Genomic DNA, 19,267 nt, shown 5'->3' with positions numbered 1-19,267 from the left:
TTTTGTTGAAAAGCAGGGACGTATGCTTAGGAGCTGGCCCATTTCTGGAGCACTATATGGCAGCAGTTTTACAAGAATGTTATCCATTTGCAAGAGACCTAGATGGCAGCACTATTTCCTGCTATGGCGGGCAGCAATCCACACGCTGCCCACGCACAGCCAATCACACGTGAGCAAGAGCTGTTAATCTCGCCAGGAGGAGAAGGGTTTGATAAATCAAACCCTTAAAAGGGATTAAAAGGACCAGTCAATACAGTAAATTTGCATAATTAACAAATGCAAGATAACAAGACAATGCAATAGCACTTAGTCTGAACTTAAAATGAGTAGTAGATATCTATTTTCACTCCTCCTGTATCATGTGACAGAGATCAGCCAATCACAAATGCATATACAGTATATATATATATATATATACACACACACACACATATATATATATATACACACACACACATATATATATATATATATATATACACACTAGTCAAGCACTTTGCCATATAATATATTACTTTAAAACATTTTTATTAATATGATTTATTTATTTTTACAAGTGTATATACTGTAAGTGTGTAATACTTTATTTTAATGTGTTGTACATGTGTTTTGTGCAACTGTTTTTAACCCTTACAGTTTACTTCAGGTCTGAAGTCTCACTAAATATTCTAGAGCAGTTTCGGTTTTCACTCAAGAGCAAACTATAACCTTCAACTTTTAATGCCAGTGTAAATTAGCAGTATCCATTGAAAGTATCGGTTGTGCTCGAGTGAAGTTGGCCACAATAACCTTTCTCTGGTTTTCATGCTTTACCACCTACTTGTAATATCAAAGTTGTATACCAGTGGTAGCGTGGTCAAGCGAAACTGGTTATTGCACAAGCACTATCATTAGCGCACCATTTGTAATCTGTCCCACAATGTTATCTTTCTGCAAAAAGATGTAATCATGGCGATTATTAATCATTTAATCAAAGGGACATGAAAGTAAAAATAAAAAATTCAGTATTCAGACAGAGAATTCAATATTTTTTTTAAACTCATTTTCAAGACAGCAAACCTAGATTGGTTCAAGAGTGTGCATGTCTCAAGCGCTGACCTGGCAGCAGGGCTTTCATTTGTATAAATATTGTTACAGACTTTTTTTTCCAAACTATGTTGCCATATAGCTGAAAAAATCAATTTCAACAAAGGATACACGTGAACTCAGTAAATGAATAATTGCAACTTTTTTTTTTTTTTTTCAGCTATCACTTTAGGTTCCTTAGACCAGGTGTTTTCTAACCTGTCCTCAGGCCTCCGTAAAAGGCAAGATTTGCAGGATTACCTTGGTGAGATCAGGTTAAAGGGACATGAAATCCAATATTGTTCTTTCATGATTCAGATAGAGCATATGATTTTAAACAACTTTTTAATTGACTTCTATTATCAATTTTGCTTCATTCTCTTGATATCCTTTATTGAAGGAGCAGCAATGCACTAGTGGGAGCTAGCTGAACATATTGATAAACCAATGGCAAGAGGTATATATGTGCAGCCACCAATCAGCAGCTAGCTCCCAGCTCCTGAGCCCTACCTAGATATGCTTTTCAACAAAGGATACCAAGAGAACCAAGTGAAGTAGAAAATAGAAGTAAATTGAAAAGTTGTTTAAAATTGTATGCTCTATCTGAATCATGAAATATTTTTGGGGGTTTCATGTCCCTTTAATAACAATGTTTACTAATCTGCTGATTATATCACCTGTGCTCCAGTTCAGATATCCTGAAAATCTGCCCCCCCCCCTGCATTAGACCAATACACATAACAAAAGAACATGGTTTATGTACTACAAATATGGCAGAAACCAATACATCCAGCATTTTGAATAAATTCGTTTTCTTTTGACTGCAATATAATCATTTACCTGACACACAAGTTTCCTAAGAATGTCCATATTTTGTCTTAGCAGATCCCCAGCACTGTTTGTGAAGGAACCCAGAGGTCTTGTGGAGATAACAGAACACACATTCTTTAAAGTATTTTTCCTTTGAGAGGCTTTTTTACATACAGATGACTGATGAAGGGTTAAACCTGGATGCACTTCTTCTCTCATTTTCAGTCACAGCACTTATGTGTATTTTAACTAAAACATCCAGCTATTATCTGATTAGCGTAGTCAGTGTTTAAGAGTCTATCGCAGGTACTCAGAATATATTATAATATACTGTAATTCCATCCTGTTAAGTGCATTTCATTGGTGTCAAATCCTTTGCTAGGCTGTAAAAAAACAAAGATGTATAGTATATAGTTAATTTAGGTTCATGTTTATTTATGTGGTTAAGCTATCAAAAAAATGTAAATAAGTATCTCAGATTTGGCAATTATCTATCCTTTTTGCAACAGTTTGTTAAAGGGCCATTCTAGTAAAAAAAAAAAAAAAAAAAAATACATGCTTTAATTACAGCATGTAATTGTAACACTAGCAACCTTGCAATGCTATGTTTAACCCCTGTAAAGGAGTTTGACACATAGAAGTATGGCTCAGGATCTGCAGAGCACCGCTGATCCTCAATAGAAACCACAACTTAACCAATCAACAGCGTTAATCACACAACTCAACTGTGTGACTAAAACTTGGGACCAGCAGCAGCAATTTGCCGAGTGGTACACATACTATATGTTTAACCCATTTCCAGGAGTAAAAAAAAGCTCTAACAATTTATTTTTTTTCTATAATAGACCTTTAATGGGACACTAAGCACCTTGTAATTATATTGCTGCAATTGTTTTTCAATAGCCAAACTACACTCACCACCACCGTGGCCGGACTTTTGGCCGACGGACACTTGGCCGACGGACATTTGGCCGAAACACAAGTGGCTGTCACATAACAGTCCGGCCACGAGATAGATAGATTTGATAGATAGATACATAGATTAGATAGATAGATCAATAGATGCAATAGATACATTTGATAGATACGATAGATAGATAGATTTGATAGATAAATAGATAGATTTGATAGATAGATAGTTTCCCAGACAGAGAATTACAAAACGTGCGGCCTAGGACCCATGGTAAGGTTCCCAGAGGCAGTTGCGGCGCCCGAGGCTGTGATTAGAACAGAGCACTCTGGAAAGTATCTGCCCTCGGCCGAAATCGGAACATTCTTTAGCTTTCTGTCTGTCGGCCAAATGTCTGTCGGCCAAATGTCCTTCTGCCAAATGTCTTTCTGCATTTTGTCAGAGCACCCACCACCACAGAGGCAGAACTTTCTTTCATTTTCTGCAATGAGATTTTTTAGTGAAAATTTTTCTGCAGTGTTTTATGCTCTTACTTAGTGTGCATGAGGACAGGTTCATGTACAGTCTTCGCTGATGTTTGCTGTACGTTCCCACAGTGTCAGTCTGCCTAGGAACCTGCTCTACTGTACTGCTGGGGTCTATATGCTTATTTTGGAGGGGCTGTTGCTCCATGCTTATACTGCTGATGTATAATATATGCTTCCTAAAGGATGGCACTTAGAAAGGAGTCATATATATATATATATATATATATATATATATATATATATACACACATATACACACACACAAATATACACATGCATACACATATTAACACACACATATTATCACATATCACACACACATACACAAATTATCACACACACATATTAACACACACATATCAACACACATACACACACATATCAATACACATACACACACATATTAACACACACATACATACACATATTATCACACATATACACACACATGCATACATACACATACATATTAACACACATTTATTAAAAACTTAACCCCTTAACGACCAAGCGATAGAGGGAGGGGGGGGACAAATAAATATTTAAAAAGGGATCTGGGAGGGGGTAGGGATATGAGGGGGGACAGCTACACTACAGAAAATTGCTTTTTTTTTATTTATTTATGTATAAATAAGGGAATTTTTTTAACAATCTGGGTACTGGCAGACAGCTGCCAGTACCCAAGGTGGCGGCAACTAGGTAGAGGGGGGAGGGTAATAAAGCTGTTTGGGGGGGATCAGGGAGGTTGGAGGCTAAGGGGGGATCCAACACTGCAGAATGGCTAGAAAAAAATATTTTATTTTTTTTAAATGGCAGTGCCTAATATGGCGGTGACAATTGTGAGGTGGGGGAGGGAAGAGAGGTGTTTGAGGGGGGTCAGAGTGGGATCAGGGGGTGGGATGTGTCAGGTGGGAGGCTGATCTCTACACTGAAGCTAAAAAGTAACCCTGCAAGCTACCTAATTAACCCCTTAAATGCTGGGCATTATACAAGTGTGGTGCGCAGCAGCATTTAGCAGCCTTCTAATTACCAAAAAGCAATGCCAAAGCCATACATGTCTGCTATTTCTGAATAAAAGGGATCCCAGAGAAGCATTTACAACCATTTGTGCCATGATTGCACTAACTGTTTGTAAATTATTTCAGTGAGAAACCTAAAATTTTAAAAAATGTAACAATATTTTTTTATTTGATCGCATTTGGAGGTGAAATGGTGGCATGAAATATACCAAAATGGACCTAGTTCAATACTTTGCGTCGTCTACTACACTAAAGCTAAAATTAACCCTACAAACTCCATAATTAACCCCTTAACTGCTGGGCATAATACACGTGTGGTGCACAGCGGCATTTAGCGGCCTTCTAATTACCAAAAAGCAATGCCAAAGCCATTTAAGTCTGCTATTTCTGAACAAAGGGGATCCCAGAGAAGCATTTACAACCATTTGTGCCATAATTGCACAAGCGGTTAGTAAATAATTTCAGTGAGAAACCTAAAGTTTGCGAAAATGTTTGTGAAAAAAATTAACAATTTTTTTATTTGATCGCATTTGGCGATGAAATGGTGGCATGAAATATACAAAAATGGGCCTAGATCAATACTTTGGGTTGTATATTAAAAAAAAATATATATACATGTTACGGATTATTCAGGGATTCCTGACAGATATCAGTGTTCCAATGTAACTATTGCTAATTTTGAGAGAAAAAATGGTTTGGAAATAGCAAAGTGCTACTTGTATTTATGGCCCTATAAGTTACAAAAAAAGCAAAGAACATGTAAACATTGAGTATTTCTAAACTCAGAACAAAATTCAGAAACTATTTAGCATGGGTGTTTTTTGGTGGTTATAGATGTGTAACAGATTTTGGGGGTCAAAGTTAGGAAACGTGTGTTTTTTTCCATGTTTTCCTCATATTTTATCATTTTTTTATAGTAAATTATAAGATATGATGAAAATAATGGTATCTTTAGAAAGTCCATTTAATTGCGAGAAAAACTGTATATAATATGTGTGGGTACAGTAAATGAGTAAGAGGAAAATTACAGCTAAACACAAACACTGCAGAAATGTAAAAATAGCCCTGGTCACAAACGGTCAGAAAATGGAAAAGTGGTCTGGTCACTGAGGGGTTAATCTGGCTCCTAAGTATATTGGTTGGCTCCTAGACTCCTAGAATACATGTGTTAAGCCATGACTTACCTTTTCTGCAATGTGCTGTTACCCTGTATTGCACTGGAGTTTAGGAAGGGGGAGGAGATTGAAAAGAGAGGAATGTAGTAAATATTTACACTGAGATAGAACAGAACAGTGACACCTGCAGGTAAGAGTCAGACCTACTTGCCCGAAATGCAAGTCTGTCAAAAAAAAAGGAAGCAGTCTGCAGAATCTTAGATACAAGGTAATCACAGAGGTAAAAAGTATATTTCTATAATAGTGTTGGTTATGCAAAACTGGGGAAGGGTAAATAAAGAGATTTATTTTTAAACAATTACATTTGTGGTGTTTTTTTATCCTTTTAACCCTTTAGTGACAGGGTGAAAGTGCCTACATCGGAACACCTGTTCTGATGTAGACAAATTGAAACTACGCGATCGAGCATACGATCGCGAGATTTAAATTATTGGATCGCATCTGGGGGGCGTCCCTACAACCCTAGGAACGCCCTCCAGACCGCGATCAAGTCCTAGAAGCACAGAGGGCTTCAGGACAGCCGTTTGTTATGACGTTCTATTCCGTCATAATGGCTTTAAAGCCCCGTGTAATTATGACGGAATAGAATGGCATAACGGCGTTAAAAGGTTAATTCCAGTCCATGGGACCCTTAACAAGTCAAATTTTCATGATATCCGAACTAAAGCACAGGTGAAATAATCAGCTGAGAGCAGGTTAGTAGCCATGGTTACTAATAAGCAGATTATTTCACATGTGCGCTAGTTCAGATCTGGCCTGTAAGGGGGTAATGAGGACTGGAACTGAGAAAACTGCACTATATGGCCTAAAGTATGTGAAGACCTGACCATCACACCTATATGATCTTATTTGACATCTTATTCCAAAACCATGTAAATTAATATGGAGTTGGGCTCCCTTTGCAGCTATAACAGCTTCAACTTTTCAGGGAAGGCTTTCCATCAGATTTTGGAGTGTGCCTGTGGGAATTTGTGTCCTTTCAGCTTAAAGAGTATTTGTGAGATCAGGCACGGATGTTGGACAAGAAGGACTGGCTCACAATCACCATCCCAATTTATCTCAAAGGTGTTCAAAGGGGTTGAGGAGCAGGCCACTCAACAAAACTGGTCAAATCATAACTTCATGGAACTTGCTTTGTAGACAGTTATGTTGCTTCCAGAGGCAGTTTAGAACTAGTGAGTGATGCATCAGATGATAAAGAAGTTTTACCATTTTGATTTGTAGCAAAGGTGGCATCATTTATTTTGTGTTTGTGTGTTTTTTCATCTAGCACCTTCTGATACATTAGTCGATATAGACGCGAGATACATTTGATAATTTTAAAATATTCCTTTGGCAATTGTGGTTAATCTTCTGCGTTTGCCCTATTATTTTTGAATTATTTATGACATATTAGCGTAATTTATCTATCCAATACAGTTACATTTTAGCTTTCGTTAGCGCTCCTTGGCTTTTTAATTTGTATCAATTGTTTTTTCTTAAGGATTTGAGAGATCTTTATTAACCATTTGGAGTGTGTGTAGCAGTTTAATTTTGGCGCAGGTTATCTCTTTGTTTTTTGTTTATCCTATATAAGTGCCACATCTAAAGTCACTGAGCTCTTCAGCATGACTCATTGTACTAACAATGTTTATCTATGGAGATTTCATGGCAATGTGCTGCATTTTATGCACCTGTTAGCAAGGGGTGTGGCTAAAACACCTGAACTCAAAAATTAGTAGTCAGCATATTTTGGCCATATTGTGTACTATGCTTCTACATCTCTTTTTATTTTAATTATGGTTTTTAAATATATGCACAGCAATGTCCTTCATCCACTCATGGATGATAGTGATGGTGGAACATATTGAATGGAGGTGTAAGTTTGTAACAGAAATTAAATCCGCTTGTCAATGATAGCAGCATTGAGGAACTGATCTAGGTGCAACACACTCCCTAGGATATACAATATTTTTTAGGTAAATTTCTTTAACACATACACAAAAATAAATCAATTACAAACCAATAAATTAACTATTACTTTTGTGATATAATGTCCCCAAGCTAAATTACACCTAGAATTCATATTTAACCCCTTAATGACCACATCACTTTTCCATTTTCTGTCCGTTTGGGACCAAGGCTATTTTCCTCTTACTCATTTATTGTACCCACACATATTATATACCGTTTTTCTCGCCATTAAATGGACTTTCAAAAGATACCATTATTTTCATCATATCTTATAATTTACTATAAAAAAAATTATAAAATATGAGGAAAAAAATGGAAAAAAAACACACTTTTTCTAACTTTGACCCCCAAAATCTGTTACACATCTACAACCACCAAAAAACACCCATGCTTGATAGTTTCTAAATTTTGTCCTGAGTTTAGAAATACCCAATGTTTACATGTTCTTTGCTTTTTTGAAAGCTATAGGGCCATAAATACAAGTAGCACTTTGCTATTTCCTAACCACTTTTTTTTCAAAATTAGCGCTAGTTACATTGGAACACTAATATCTTTCAGGAATCCCTGAATATCCATTGACATGTATATATTTTTTTTTAGAAGACATCCCAAAGTATTGATCTAGGCCCATTTCACCGCCAAATGAGATAAATAAAAAAAATTGTTCACTTTTTCACAAACTTTAGGTTTCTCACTGAAATTATTTACAAACAGCTTGTGCAATTATGGCACAAATGGTTGTAAATGCTTCTCTGGGATCCCCTTTGTTCAGAAATAGCAGACATATATGACTTTGGCGTTGCTTTTTGGTAATTAGAAGGCCGCTAAATGCTGCTGCGCATCACACGTGTATTATGGCTAGCAGTGAAGGGGTTAATTAGGTAGTTTGTAGGGAGCTTGCAGAGTTAATTTTAGCTTTAGTGTAGAGATCAGCCTCCCACCTGACACATCCCACCCCCTGATCCCTCCCAAACAGCTCCCTTCACTCCCCCACCCCACAATTGTCCCCGACATCTTAAGTACTGGCAGAAATTCTGCCAGTACTAAAATATATATACCGTATTGTTCCGCATATAGGCCGCACTTTTTTCCCTTGATTTTGACCTTTAAAGTTGCAGTGCGGCCTATATGCGGGGCGCGGCCTATATTCGGTATTTTTTGTGGTTTTTTTTTTATTTTGCTTAAAACTGCCTATTATAGTAAATACTGGGTAAGGAATGTACCGGTAACTTATACAGTGGTATGGGTATACAGTAATATGGTAGCCCTATGTGTTAGAGTGATCCCTGAGCGAGTAACTAAACGAACGCTCCTTGGACCGAACTTGCAGGAGGAAGACCAAGCTCCTATGAAAGAAGCATTTCTATAATCACCCTATAATCATCCTCCTTGTACTGGTACTTGTATCAACTACGGACTCTGCATGCCTTTCCGTTCAGACACAGCTCCTACTTTGATGTCATCATCATCTACAGCCGCTCCGTCCCTGCAGACTGCAACACCTGTGAAAGAAGCATTTAGCAACGTCTTCGGTTCACTCCTAGAAGACTGATAATGCTTAGTCGCAAGTATTGGTAACATTAGCAGTCTTCTAGGAGTGAACCGAAGACGTTACTAAATGCTTCTTTCACAGGCGTTGCAGTCTGCAGGGACGGAGCGGCAGATGTGGCTGTAGATGATGATGTCATCACAGTAGGAGCTGTGTTCTGAACGGAATGGCATGCAGAGTCCGTAGTTGATACAAGTACCGGTACAAGAAGGATGATTATAGGGTGATTATAGGAATGTGCCTTATGGGTATTGCAGTGTGGGTAGGGAGGAAGTGGGCGGAGCACAGGATGTCCCATGTTAGTCAGTTTTGCCTCTGATATTGGTAAGAGACTGTTTTTTTCCCCCCCTCACATCATACCTGATAAAAATACTGTACTATTACGGTAAATAAAAATTTGTAGCTTTAATACTGGTCTGTTAAAATAAAACAAAGGAAAGATGCTGAACTCCTTAGTATGGTAATTTCAAATGTGAAAAAGCTTTTATTTAGCCATTATAGCTTTAATGCCTGAATAAAGTTTTTTTTCACATTTGAAATTACCATACTAAGGAGTGCAGCATCTTTCCTTTGTTTTATTCTATACTCTTGGGGAAGTGGAAAAGGATCCCCCTGGGAGCTGGCGCCCTACCTTGGGACTCTACTTACACATGTGTGTATTTTCTTTAAAATTTAATTTCTTTAAAATGGCACCAAACTTTAAGGGTGCGGCCTATATTCAGGTGCGGCCTATATGCGGAACAATACGGTATATTTTTAAATAAAAAGTTTTTAGCATATTTACATACGCTGCTGTGTATAGGGTTGCCACCTCAGCCATGTTTTCCTGGACACTTATGAGTTACACATGCTGCAGGGTGTGCAGGGAGGAACATGTATTGTGTTTCTGGACAGCTCTATTTATATGCACTCTACAGATTCCTCCCTGCACACCCTGCAGCATGTGTAACTTATAAGTGTTCTGTATTTTAAGGGACGGGTGGCAACCCTAGCTGTGTAGGATCCCCGCTTAGCCACCAACCTCCCCGATCCCCCCCAAAACAGCTCTCTAACCCTCCCCCTCTGCCTTATTGGGGCCATCTTGGGTACTGGCAGCTGTCTGCCAGTACCCAGTTTGCAAGAAAAAATTGTTGTTGTTTTATCTGTAGCTTCCCCCCCACACACACACACCAACCCCCACCACCTGACTGATGTTTTTTTTTTACTTTTTATAGCCCTTTTTTACCCAATTTAAATACATATTTTTCTGTAGTGTAGCGGTTCCCATCCGCTCCCTCCCTGTGTGCGTGCGCCCCCGGCCATCCCCGCCCACAATCCCGCCCACCAACGAAGTAAGCCATGGATGTCCGGTGCAGAGAGGGCCACAGAGTGGCTCTCTCTGCATCGAATGGCTACAAAAGGTTATTGCAGGATGCCTCCATATCGAGGCATCACTGCAATAACCGCAAAGCAGCTGGAAGCGAGCAGGATCGCTTCCAGCTGCTTTCCACACCGAGGACGTGCAGGGTACGTCCTCAGGCGTTAACTGCCTTTTTTTTTTAGGATGTACCCTGCACGTCCTCGGTCGTTAAGGGGTTAAAGGGACAGTCTAGTATAAATTAAACTTTCATTATTCAGATAGAACATGTAATTTTAATCAACTTTCCAATTTACTTTTATAATCAAATTTGCTTTTTTCTCTTAGTGTTCTTAGTTGAAACTACACCTAAGCAGACTCATATGCAAATGTCTAAGCCCTTGAGGGCTGCCTCTTATCCCATGCTTTTTAAATTCCTTTTCAACACAAAGAGACAGAAAGTACACGTGGGCCATATAGATAACATTGTGTTCAGGCACAGAAAGGTATTTAAGATTTAGCCCATCACAATTAAGACAATAGATAATAAACAGTCACAGTCATGTGATCAGGGAGCTGGAAGAAGGTTCTTAGATACAAGGTAATCACAGAGGTGAAAAGTATATTAATATAACTGTGTTAGTTATGCAAAAATGGGGAATGGGTAATAAAGGGATTATCTATCTTTTAAAACAATAACAATTCTATTGTAGACTGTGCCTTTAAGTAAATATAAACTACATATCAGCCTTAGTGCTTTCACATAAACCAATAAAAAAATACATCTAAATTAGCAGTCTCAGGAGTTATGGACTTCAAATAATTGACAGTATATGCTCGTCTTGGGTACCTACCCTGAACACAGGAATACATGAATAATCGTGAGTAGCTAGTTCCCATCCAACTAAAGGACCTGTGATGTCACAGGAGTCACGTGACTGCAATGGTCACCTGATATAAATAACCACAGGAAGCTGCCTAGGAGAAAGATATACAGTATTAGCAGGAGTGTGTGTGAAGTTGTTTTATGGTCACAGGGGTTTATGTTATTTTTCTTCATAAAATCTGTTGGAATGAGATCTAATGCTAGTAATGTTTAATTTGGATGTAATTATATACAATTTATAAAGTCCTGTACGCGTGTATCTTATGGGAAAAGACGTGAAATTGTGATGCATTTTTTATGCACCCAGTGGAGCAAGTGTGATTTTCCACAGAATTTATTACCTTCAGTATAAATATTTAAGTGATATTTAATCACTGCAGTCTGTGCGTAATGTGGGGATTAATAATTTGTGTGCGTTGCAGGAAGGGGTGTGAAACCGCTGCTATGTGGCGACAAAGGGTGCTTTATCAGAAGGGGATCAGTATGTGACAGAAGATGGCTGTTCGCTGTGTAGCATAGATGGGCTAACGTGAGAGCAAATGGTGAAACTGGTCATTATCATTTATGCGAAAATCTGTTCTTCAGTTAGCTATGTATAATAAAAAGTGCAGCTGATATGAATAGTTTATTCTCTGTATGAGAATAAATGGTTATTGCTGCTTTCTTACCGTGACTGGTTAATTACTCTATGTTAATAATTGGAAAAGGATATTCACTACTGACCGTGAATCTTTCCCATTCCTTTAGATTGTAAGCTATTTGTAGCAGCGCTCCTCTGTGTTAAATTGTCCTGTTTAGTCTTTTTTATGTATCGATTATTTACTATGAATAATGTGTGCAGATGTCAATTTACAAATAAATGATCTTTCCACATCTGTCAAGCTCTTTCTTTTTTTTCTGTTTGTTTTCCATTGTTTCCTCTCAAAATCCCTTGTATACTTGTGTGCGTGCCTCTCTGGTTCTGTCTTCTTCTCTGCCACTCATATTCCTTTAGTTTCCCTATCCCTTTTCTTGAAGAGTATATAACAGCCGGGAGCATTGTAGACTGTCAACACTACAGACTTTCCAGAGGTTTTCCTGTGCCTCTGTCAGGCAGGGCCTTAAAGGGACACTATCTTTCATAATTCAGGTAGAGAATAAAATTTTAAACAGCATTCCATTTTAGTTCTATGATCTAATTTGCTTAATTTTTTAGATATCCTTTGTTGAAGAAATAGCAATGCACATGGGCGAGTCAATCACATGATACTGAGCCTATCTAGATATGCTTTTAAAGAAAAAATATCAAGAGAATGAAGCAAAATAGACAATAGAAGTGAATTAGAAAGTTGCTTAAAATTGCATGCTCTATCTGAATCATGAAATAAAAAAATGTGGGTCTAGTATCCCTTTAACAGGGTCCCAGTGCTAAACTGCAATGCTGTTATTTTTTTTATTTTATTTTTTAAATCTAGGTCTCTACAGTGTAATTATTAACAGACATAGGGGGTGACTGCATCTTCCTGAAAAGGGAGCTTAATTTTTTTTTTTTCTGTAGCATATATTTTTTTGCTACTGTAATTATTAACAGAGATCTGGCAGTGTGTTGGGTGCCTTATTTTCTCCTTGGCCCCACCTCAACAGCACCATCCTGTGGGCAGGCGAGAGAGCACTGATGAGTCAAAACTGCTTTAATGGCTGTAGGAATAATTTGACAGTAATCTTCCCTTACACTTGGAGGATTGGCTGCAAGGACTTTCACTAACATAATTTCTAGAGACACTAAAGCCTTTTTTATATTTGACATTGATATGGCCTCCATGTAAGGCAACTCCCAATTTAAATCTTTTTAAAATAAAGGGTTATAAAAAGCCTTATGTTAAAACCCTTTCCCCTAATTAATTATGTATAATACATTGCTGTAAAATTAAAATACTATACATTTCAATACGTTTTATAAGATATTACATATTACTAGCCCTGGGATTGGATGGCATAAAACTATTATATAATGTTTACTGTTGCTTTAAGATCCAGTTAAAATATATATGCTTTAACTACACTATTTGTGACACTTATTCAACTATCTCAAATTCCAACAAAACCTAAGCATGTCAGGTGAACTTGACTTACAAGGAAGATGTGCACAGTTTAAAGGGACACTGTAGCCAAAAATTCTTTCGTGATTCAGATAGAGCATGCAATTTTAAGCAACTTTCTAATTTACTCCTATTATCAAATGTTCTTTATTCTCTTGGTATCTTTATTTGAAATGCAAGAATGTAAGTTTAGATGCCGGCCCATTTTTGGTGAACAACCTAGGTTGTCCTTGCTGATTGGTGGATAAATTCATCCACCAATCAAAAACTGCTGTCCGGAGTCCTGAACCAAGAAAAAAGCTTAGATGCCTTCTTTTTCATATAAAGATAGCAAGAGAACGAATAAAAATTGATAATAGGAGTAAATTAGAAAGTTGCTTAAAATTGCATGCTCTAACTGAATCACGAAATAAATTTTTTGGGTACAGTGTCCCTTTAAACAGACACTTGAGAGACCTGTCTTTTGAATTTTTTATAATAATTAGACTGATGAAGAGTTGTTGCAAACGAATCAACAACCATATAACTGCTTTATGTGTTCTGGGTGTCAAAGGGGTAAATTACTTTTGAGAGTGTACACGCTTTATTAGGTTAATATTTCTGATCCTGGATAGGACCCACTTTGCCCTCAAAACAGCCTGAATTCTTTGTGCTATAGATTCAACGAGGTACATTCTTGTCCTTGTTAACCCTTTCCTCCCTAAGCTCTTTTTCACCCCAGTGCTGAGCCATTTTTTGGCTACCTACATTTAAACCCTTTTGAATGTCAAATTTCAGTGAGTTAACAACACTAATGATATATTGGGGGGTTTTCAGCAGGCCCAGCAGTTTCACAATATGCATTATATTACAGAATGTTGAGACTTGTGTGTGTAACCCCCCCCCCCCCACCCACCCAGAAGTTCAGCAGTTTGAGGTATTTAAATTATCCAGTGTAGCTTCTTTTGGCATTTCGTGAACATGGTTGCTAAGATCACATTTCTTAACCATAATGGTGCTTTTAATGCCACAAGTTGCTGCCACAATACTGACTAATTAAAGGGACAGTCTACACCAGAATTTTTATTGTTGAACCCTTTGAGTGCTAAGCACTTTCCCACCTGGGTGCTAAGATTTTTTTAATGTTTTTTTTTTTAATTTTTTGAGCAATTTTTTTAAATCTTTTTTTTTCTTTCTTTCAGACCCCAAGACTTACACTGTTGGAAAGGGGATTACCTTTCCAATGATGGGTCTTGGGGGGTCTGTTACTGCTTAGATGCCTGAGATACATGCAAAACGGGAAGCCCCAGCGATGCCTGTCACTCTACAGGTTCGATCGCCAGAGAAGGAGCGGGTGGGAGCCCCCAGATCTCCCTCAAGGTGGGAGAGTGCTAGTGACGGCTCTGAGCCGTCATTAGCACCAGAGTGGGAAACCCTGCGATGGCTCAGAGCCGTCGTTAGCACTCAAGGGGTTAAAAAGATAGATAATCCCTTTATTACCCATTTCCCAGTTTTGCATAACCAACATGGTTATAATAATATACTTTTTACCTCTGTGATTACCTTGTATCTAAGTCTGTGCAGACTGCCCATTTATTTCAGTTCTTTTGATTTTAACCAATCAGTGCTGACTCCTAGGTAACTCCACGGGCATGAACACAATGTTATCTATACGGCAAACATGAACTAACGCCCTCTAGTTAAAAATGTTGAAATGCATTCAGATAAGAGGCGGCCTCCAAGAGCTAATACATTTGCATAAGAGCCAAAGGTTTAGCTTTCAACTAAGAATACCAAGAGAACAAAGCAAAATTGATGATAAAAGTAAATTGGAAAGTTGTTTAAAATTACATGCCCTATCTGAATCATGAAAGTTTATTTATAACTAGAGTGTTTGTTATAATAGGCAGGTGTACATTTGTTCCTAATAAAGTGGACCATGAGTGATTTTGCAGCAATGATTTAACCTTTTGGTTACCCATGTGTTTTGGTAAATACAGTTTAGACACTGCTGCATGGGTGTTATAGGTAATGAAGTGAAACTGTAATTCAACCCCTTAATTATCAAGTAAGGGTTAGCTTATTTCCATGATTACTGTGGTGAATGAACCCCTTAATTACATACTGTATATAGTTTCACAACTGTCCTGTTATGTTTTTAGTGTGAAAATGTTAGGGTTCCCTGTGATTATTTTGTAGAGAAACCTTTGATAATCTGAATCCCTATATGTCTGACTTATTATTATTATTATCATCAGGTATTTGTAGAGCACCAACAGATTCTACAGTGCTAAATACTGACTCCTAAATACTAAGCTCTTCTTAAAGGAATAATGTACTGTACATTTTCTCCCCATTAAGGAGTTTCTAGCTATTCATTTTCCCTGCTGAGGTGTATTAATTTGTTAAAACGGAAGGGTGCTTCATAGTGTATCACAGGTTCAAATGGAATTGAGGTAAGTGATTGAAGAAGAGTTACTCACATTTCATATACACCTTTGAAAGGTGAACAAAGGCAAGCTGAAATTTTTAGAGCTATCCACTAAGCCAGCGATGGCGAACCTATGGCAAACGTGACAAAGCTGGCACGCAGAGGCCTTTACCGTGGCACGCGAGCCATAAGTTCACAAGCATTGTGCACTGTGTTCACAAACAGACTTGGGAAACTTCCCAGTAAAGAGTGCGCAACCAATTACGTTAGGCGGTGCATGACGGGGAGTATAAATTCTGTGAGCACTGCATTGTAAATGTTTGTCACGCCCGGAATGATAGAACCGGCGGCGGGAAACTACTGTGGCAGCAGCTGACAAAGTGAATTCTCAACGTAATAGGTAAGTCTTTAGGCAGGGGCAGATTGACCATTGGGGAATTCTGCCCTTTAGAGGAGGATTTTTTTTGGAGGGGGGTAATTTTATTTTAATGGTGCTGATGGAGGACTTTTCAGGCAGGAAATGTTTCCCAGGATGAAGGTAACATGCTGAGCCAATCACTTTGTAATTTCAGAGCAGAGCTGTGGTTATAAAGTTTGTAATATAATTGTATGATCAGGGAGGCACTGGCTGACATAATTTATTTACATCAGTAGGGAATTGATTTGTTGGTAAACTCTCATAATTGACTGGACAATACCAATGATATGATCTCTGTGTTTAGTTTCATACAAACACGTTATTTGAGGTTTTATCTCTTTGTTGATATTATCAGTATGTATTAAAATCCTGGGATGTTAGCAAGTTTAATTCTGTGTTACTTTGTACTTCCCTCTTTCTCTCTCTTTTTACCACTCTCTCTCTCTCTTTCTCTTTTTATTTCTTTCTCCCTCACGTTCTCTCTCCCTCTTCCTCTCTCTCCTTTAAAGGTTGCAGATGCAACCAAAGGTGTGCACAGTATAACTGCTTTTAAATGCATCACATAATATAATTTATTAGAGTAGCACACACCTATGGGGTTGCCTTGATGCTGGAAGGTGAGCTCACATGCTTTGGCTAAGCCATGGTATTAAACCCCACTTTTTCATATTATTTTGGGGGTAGTGCACTGGCAACGGGTTTCTCTTTGACGGTAAGAAGTATCTTATGACTGTAAAATTGGAATATACCATAACAGACATCCCAACCTGCAAAAACTCATTTTGCCCCCCCCCCCCCCCACACACACACACACACACACACACAGCCACCAAACATGTATGAAGAAGGACATTACATTTTATTATGACAGAACACAACTATTTATTTAACAACATATTGCGACTATTTACACACGCTAATGCAAATAGCCTTTATACTTATTTTGCAAATTTTCATTGTACAGTAGCTCCTTATAGCAGCTAGTTAAAATAAGGTTAGCTATGCTAATGGACGAATGGCACCTATTTAACTCACCTCAACATGTCTTTTTCAGTCATTTAACCCACCATGGGCAATTGAGAAATCACTGCTGCAAACAGTGCAGCGAACTACACTGTCGTTTTTTACCCTTTGTACAGATTTCCTTTTTCAATGCTGTGCTTATTTGCTGATATTTAAAATATGTAAAATAATTTTCTAAAAATTATCCAGGAAGTTAAATTACTTTGCCTTTTCCCATCACGTTTATTGATAGTTACAGCAGGGCAAAAAATAATAACATTAAAAAAAAACAGTAAGTAAGGCAGCAATGTGATCAGAAAGATAATGTTCACAGAATTGCTTTTCTTGTCACATTTTTGTCTCTCCCTGGGAAATTAAGATATCGGCATGTTGTTCACTTGGTATGTAAACATTTGCCTTGTTTAAAAGTAGATAAATGTAATGGATAGACACTTGCGTTTTAATTAGTCTGCCAAAACAATTAAATTCTGCATGATTATTACAAACAACAACATTCAGAATTAGTCATAACAAACTAACTGTACGCACACAACAACTTTATTTATAAGCAGACAAAATCTGAAATTAAAAATATTTTAACGTAAGAGAAACAGTGGTTTTTGTAGCGGGTAACATTTTTCTCTTTCCTTAAAGTGATATAAAACCCCAAATTTTTCTTTCATGATTCAGATATATTATACATATTTAAACAACTTTTTAATTTACTTCTGTCATTAATTTTGCTTCATTCTCTTGGTATCCTTTAATTAAGGAGCAGCAATGCACTACTGGGAGCTAGCTAAACAAACTGGCAATCCAATGACAAGAGGCACATATGTGCAGCCACCAATCAGTAGTTAGCTCCCAGCTCCTGAGCCTACCTAGGTATGCTTTTCAGCAAAGGATACCAAGAGAACAAATCATATTAGATAATATAAGTAAATTGGAAAGTTATTTCAAAATTGTTTGCTCTATCGGAATCATGAAGGAAATGTTTTGGGTTTCATGTGTAATGCAATAAACGCAACTCTAGTAATTTAGCTCTGAAAATAGTGTTTTGTTTTTTTCTAATTCTCAGACTTGGAAAAGCACAATGCAAACTTCTCAAGGCTTTAGCTGATAACAACTGCAAAACAATGCACTATATAATAAAGTAAATAGTTCAATGTTGCGCTGGTACAAAAACCCTTGCACATATACAATACTGCTCCTACAAAAGGAAAAAAATCAGATAGTAAACAGAAAATAGTAGTATATGCACTATATAATAACATGGGGCCGATTTATTAATGTGCGCACGGACATGATCCTCTGTAGCGGATCATGTCCGCCGCACGTCAATAAATGCAGACAGAATACACTGTCAGCATTTATCATTGCACAAGCATTTCTAGTGAAATGCTTGTGCAATGCCGCCCCCTGCATATACGCGACCAATCGGCCACTAGCAGAGGGTATCAATCAACCCGATTTCTGTCCTCCGCCTTAAGACCGCTACTTCTTAACTCCTGTTTCCGGCGAGCCTGAAGGCTCGCGTGAAAACAGCTGCATTGGGGCCAATACGGGGCTTGATAAATCGGCCCCTATAACTGTGGCTAGCCTTGTTGTCTGCAGACTCAAGCCCAGGTTTGCTCCTCCATAGAAGGCAAAGGAAGTTAAGTTTAACTAATGCAAAACAAATGAAGCCAACAAAATGTTAGTTTGTTGTAAAATGTTTAGATAATATTTGGCCGGTATGTTGTTCTATAGCAAGGCAAGATAAATATCTTGTAATTACAAGGTGTTTACCGTCCCTTTAAAAACATGTTCTTTTAATATGATATTCCCTATGGAGGCCTGTTAGTCACAGTTATAAATATACCTCCTCTACAAACAGCTATTATCTACGCCTGAGGAAGAGGCTGTGGGGTCTTGAAAGCTTATGGAATATAAAACCTTGATTTTGTTTATCCATTAAAAGGTATCACAATCTACTGGAACTTGAGTTTATAAAGTAACTATACAACAGGGTTAAAAGTCCCTTTAACAATAATATATTTCACACAGTCATTGTCTGCACAGTTTAGTGGCTGTTTTGTATCTGTCCCTCATTGTACTCAGCTAATGAAATTGGATAATGGGCACCAAGG

The 19,267-nt window shown here is 37.8% G+C and overlaps 1 protein-coding gene across 2 annotated transcripts in view; it reads right to left on the bottom strand.

Annotated features, from left to right (window-relative positions):
* The window catches only part of DCAF17 (DDB1 and CUL4 associated factor 17), a 250,177-nt gene extending 238,915 nt beyond the window's left edge, over nt 1–11,262 (bottom strand). The window contains exons 1-2 of one of the 2 annotated variants that reach the window (XM_053698428.1): nt 11,195–11,262; nt 1,906–2,258 (exon numbers count right to left, since the gene is read on the bottom strand). In XM_053698428.1, the coding sequence (XP_053554403.1) occupies nt 1,906–2,094 (189 nt within the window). In that variant the 5' untranslated portion in view covers nt 2,095–2,258; nt 11,195–11,262. The remainder of the gene's footprint in view (nt 1–1,905; nt 2,259–11,194) is intronic. The other variant, XM_053698427.1, reaches the window with a different exon arrangement.
* Between the last annotated feature and the right edge of the window lie 8,005 nt (nt 11,263–19,267).

Source organism: Bombina bombina, chromosome 1 (assembly GCF_027579735.1).
Source record: "Bombina bombina isolate aBomBom1 chromosome 1, aBomBom1.pri, whole genome shotgun sequence".
Classification (NCBI taxonomy): Eukaryota; Metazoa; Chordata; class Amphibia; order Anura; family Bombinatoridae; genus Bombina; species Bombina bombina.
The sequence above is the reverse complement of the archived record's forward strand: the minus strand, read 5'-3'. Positions and strand labels throughout refer to the sequence as shown.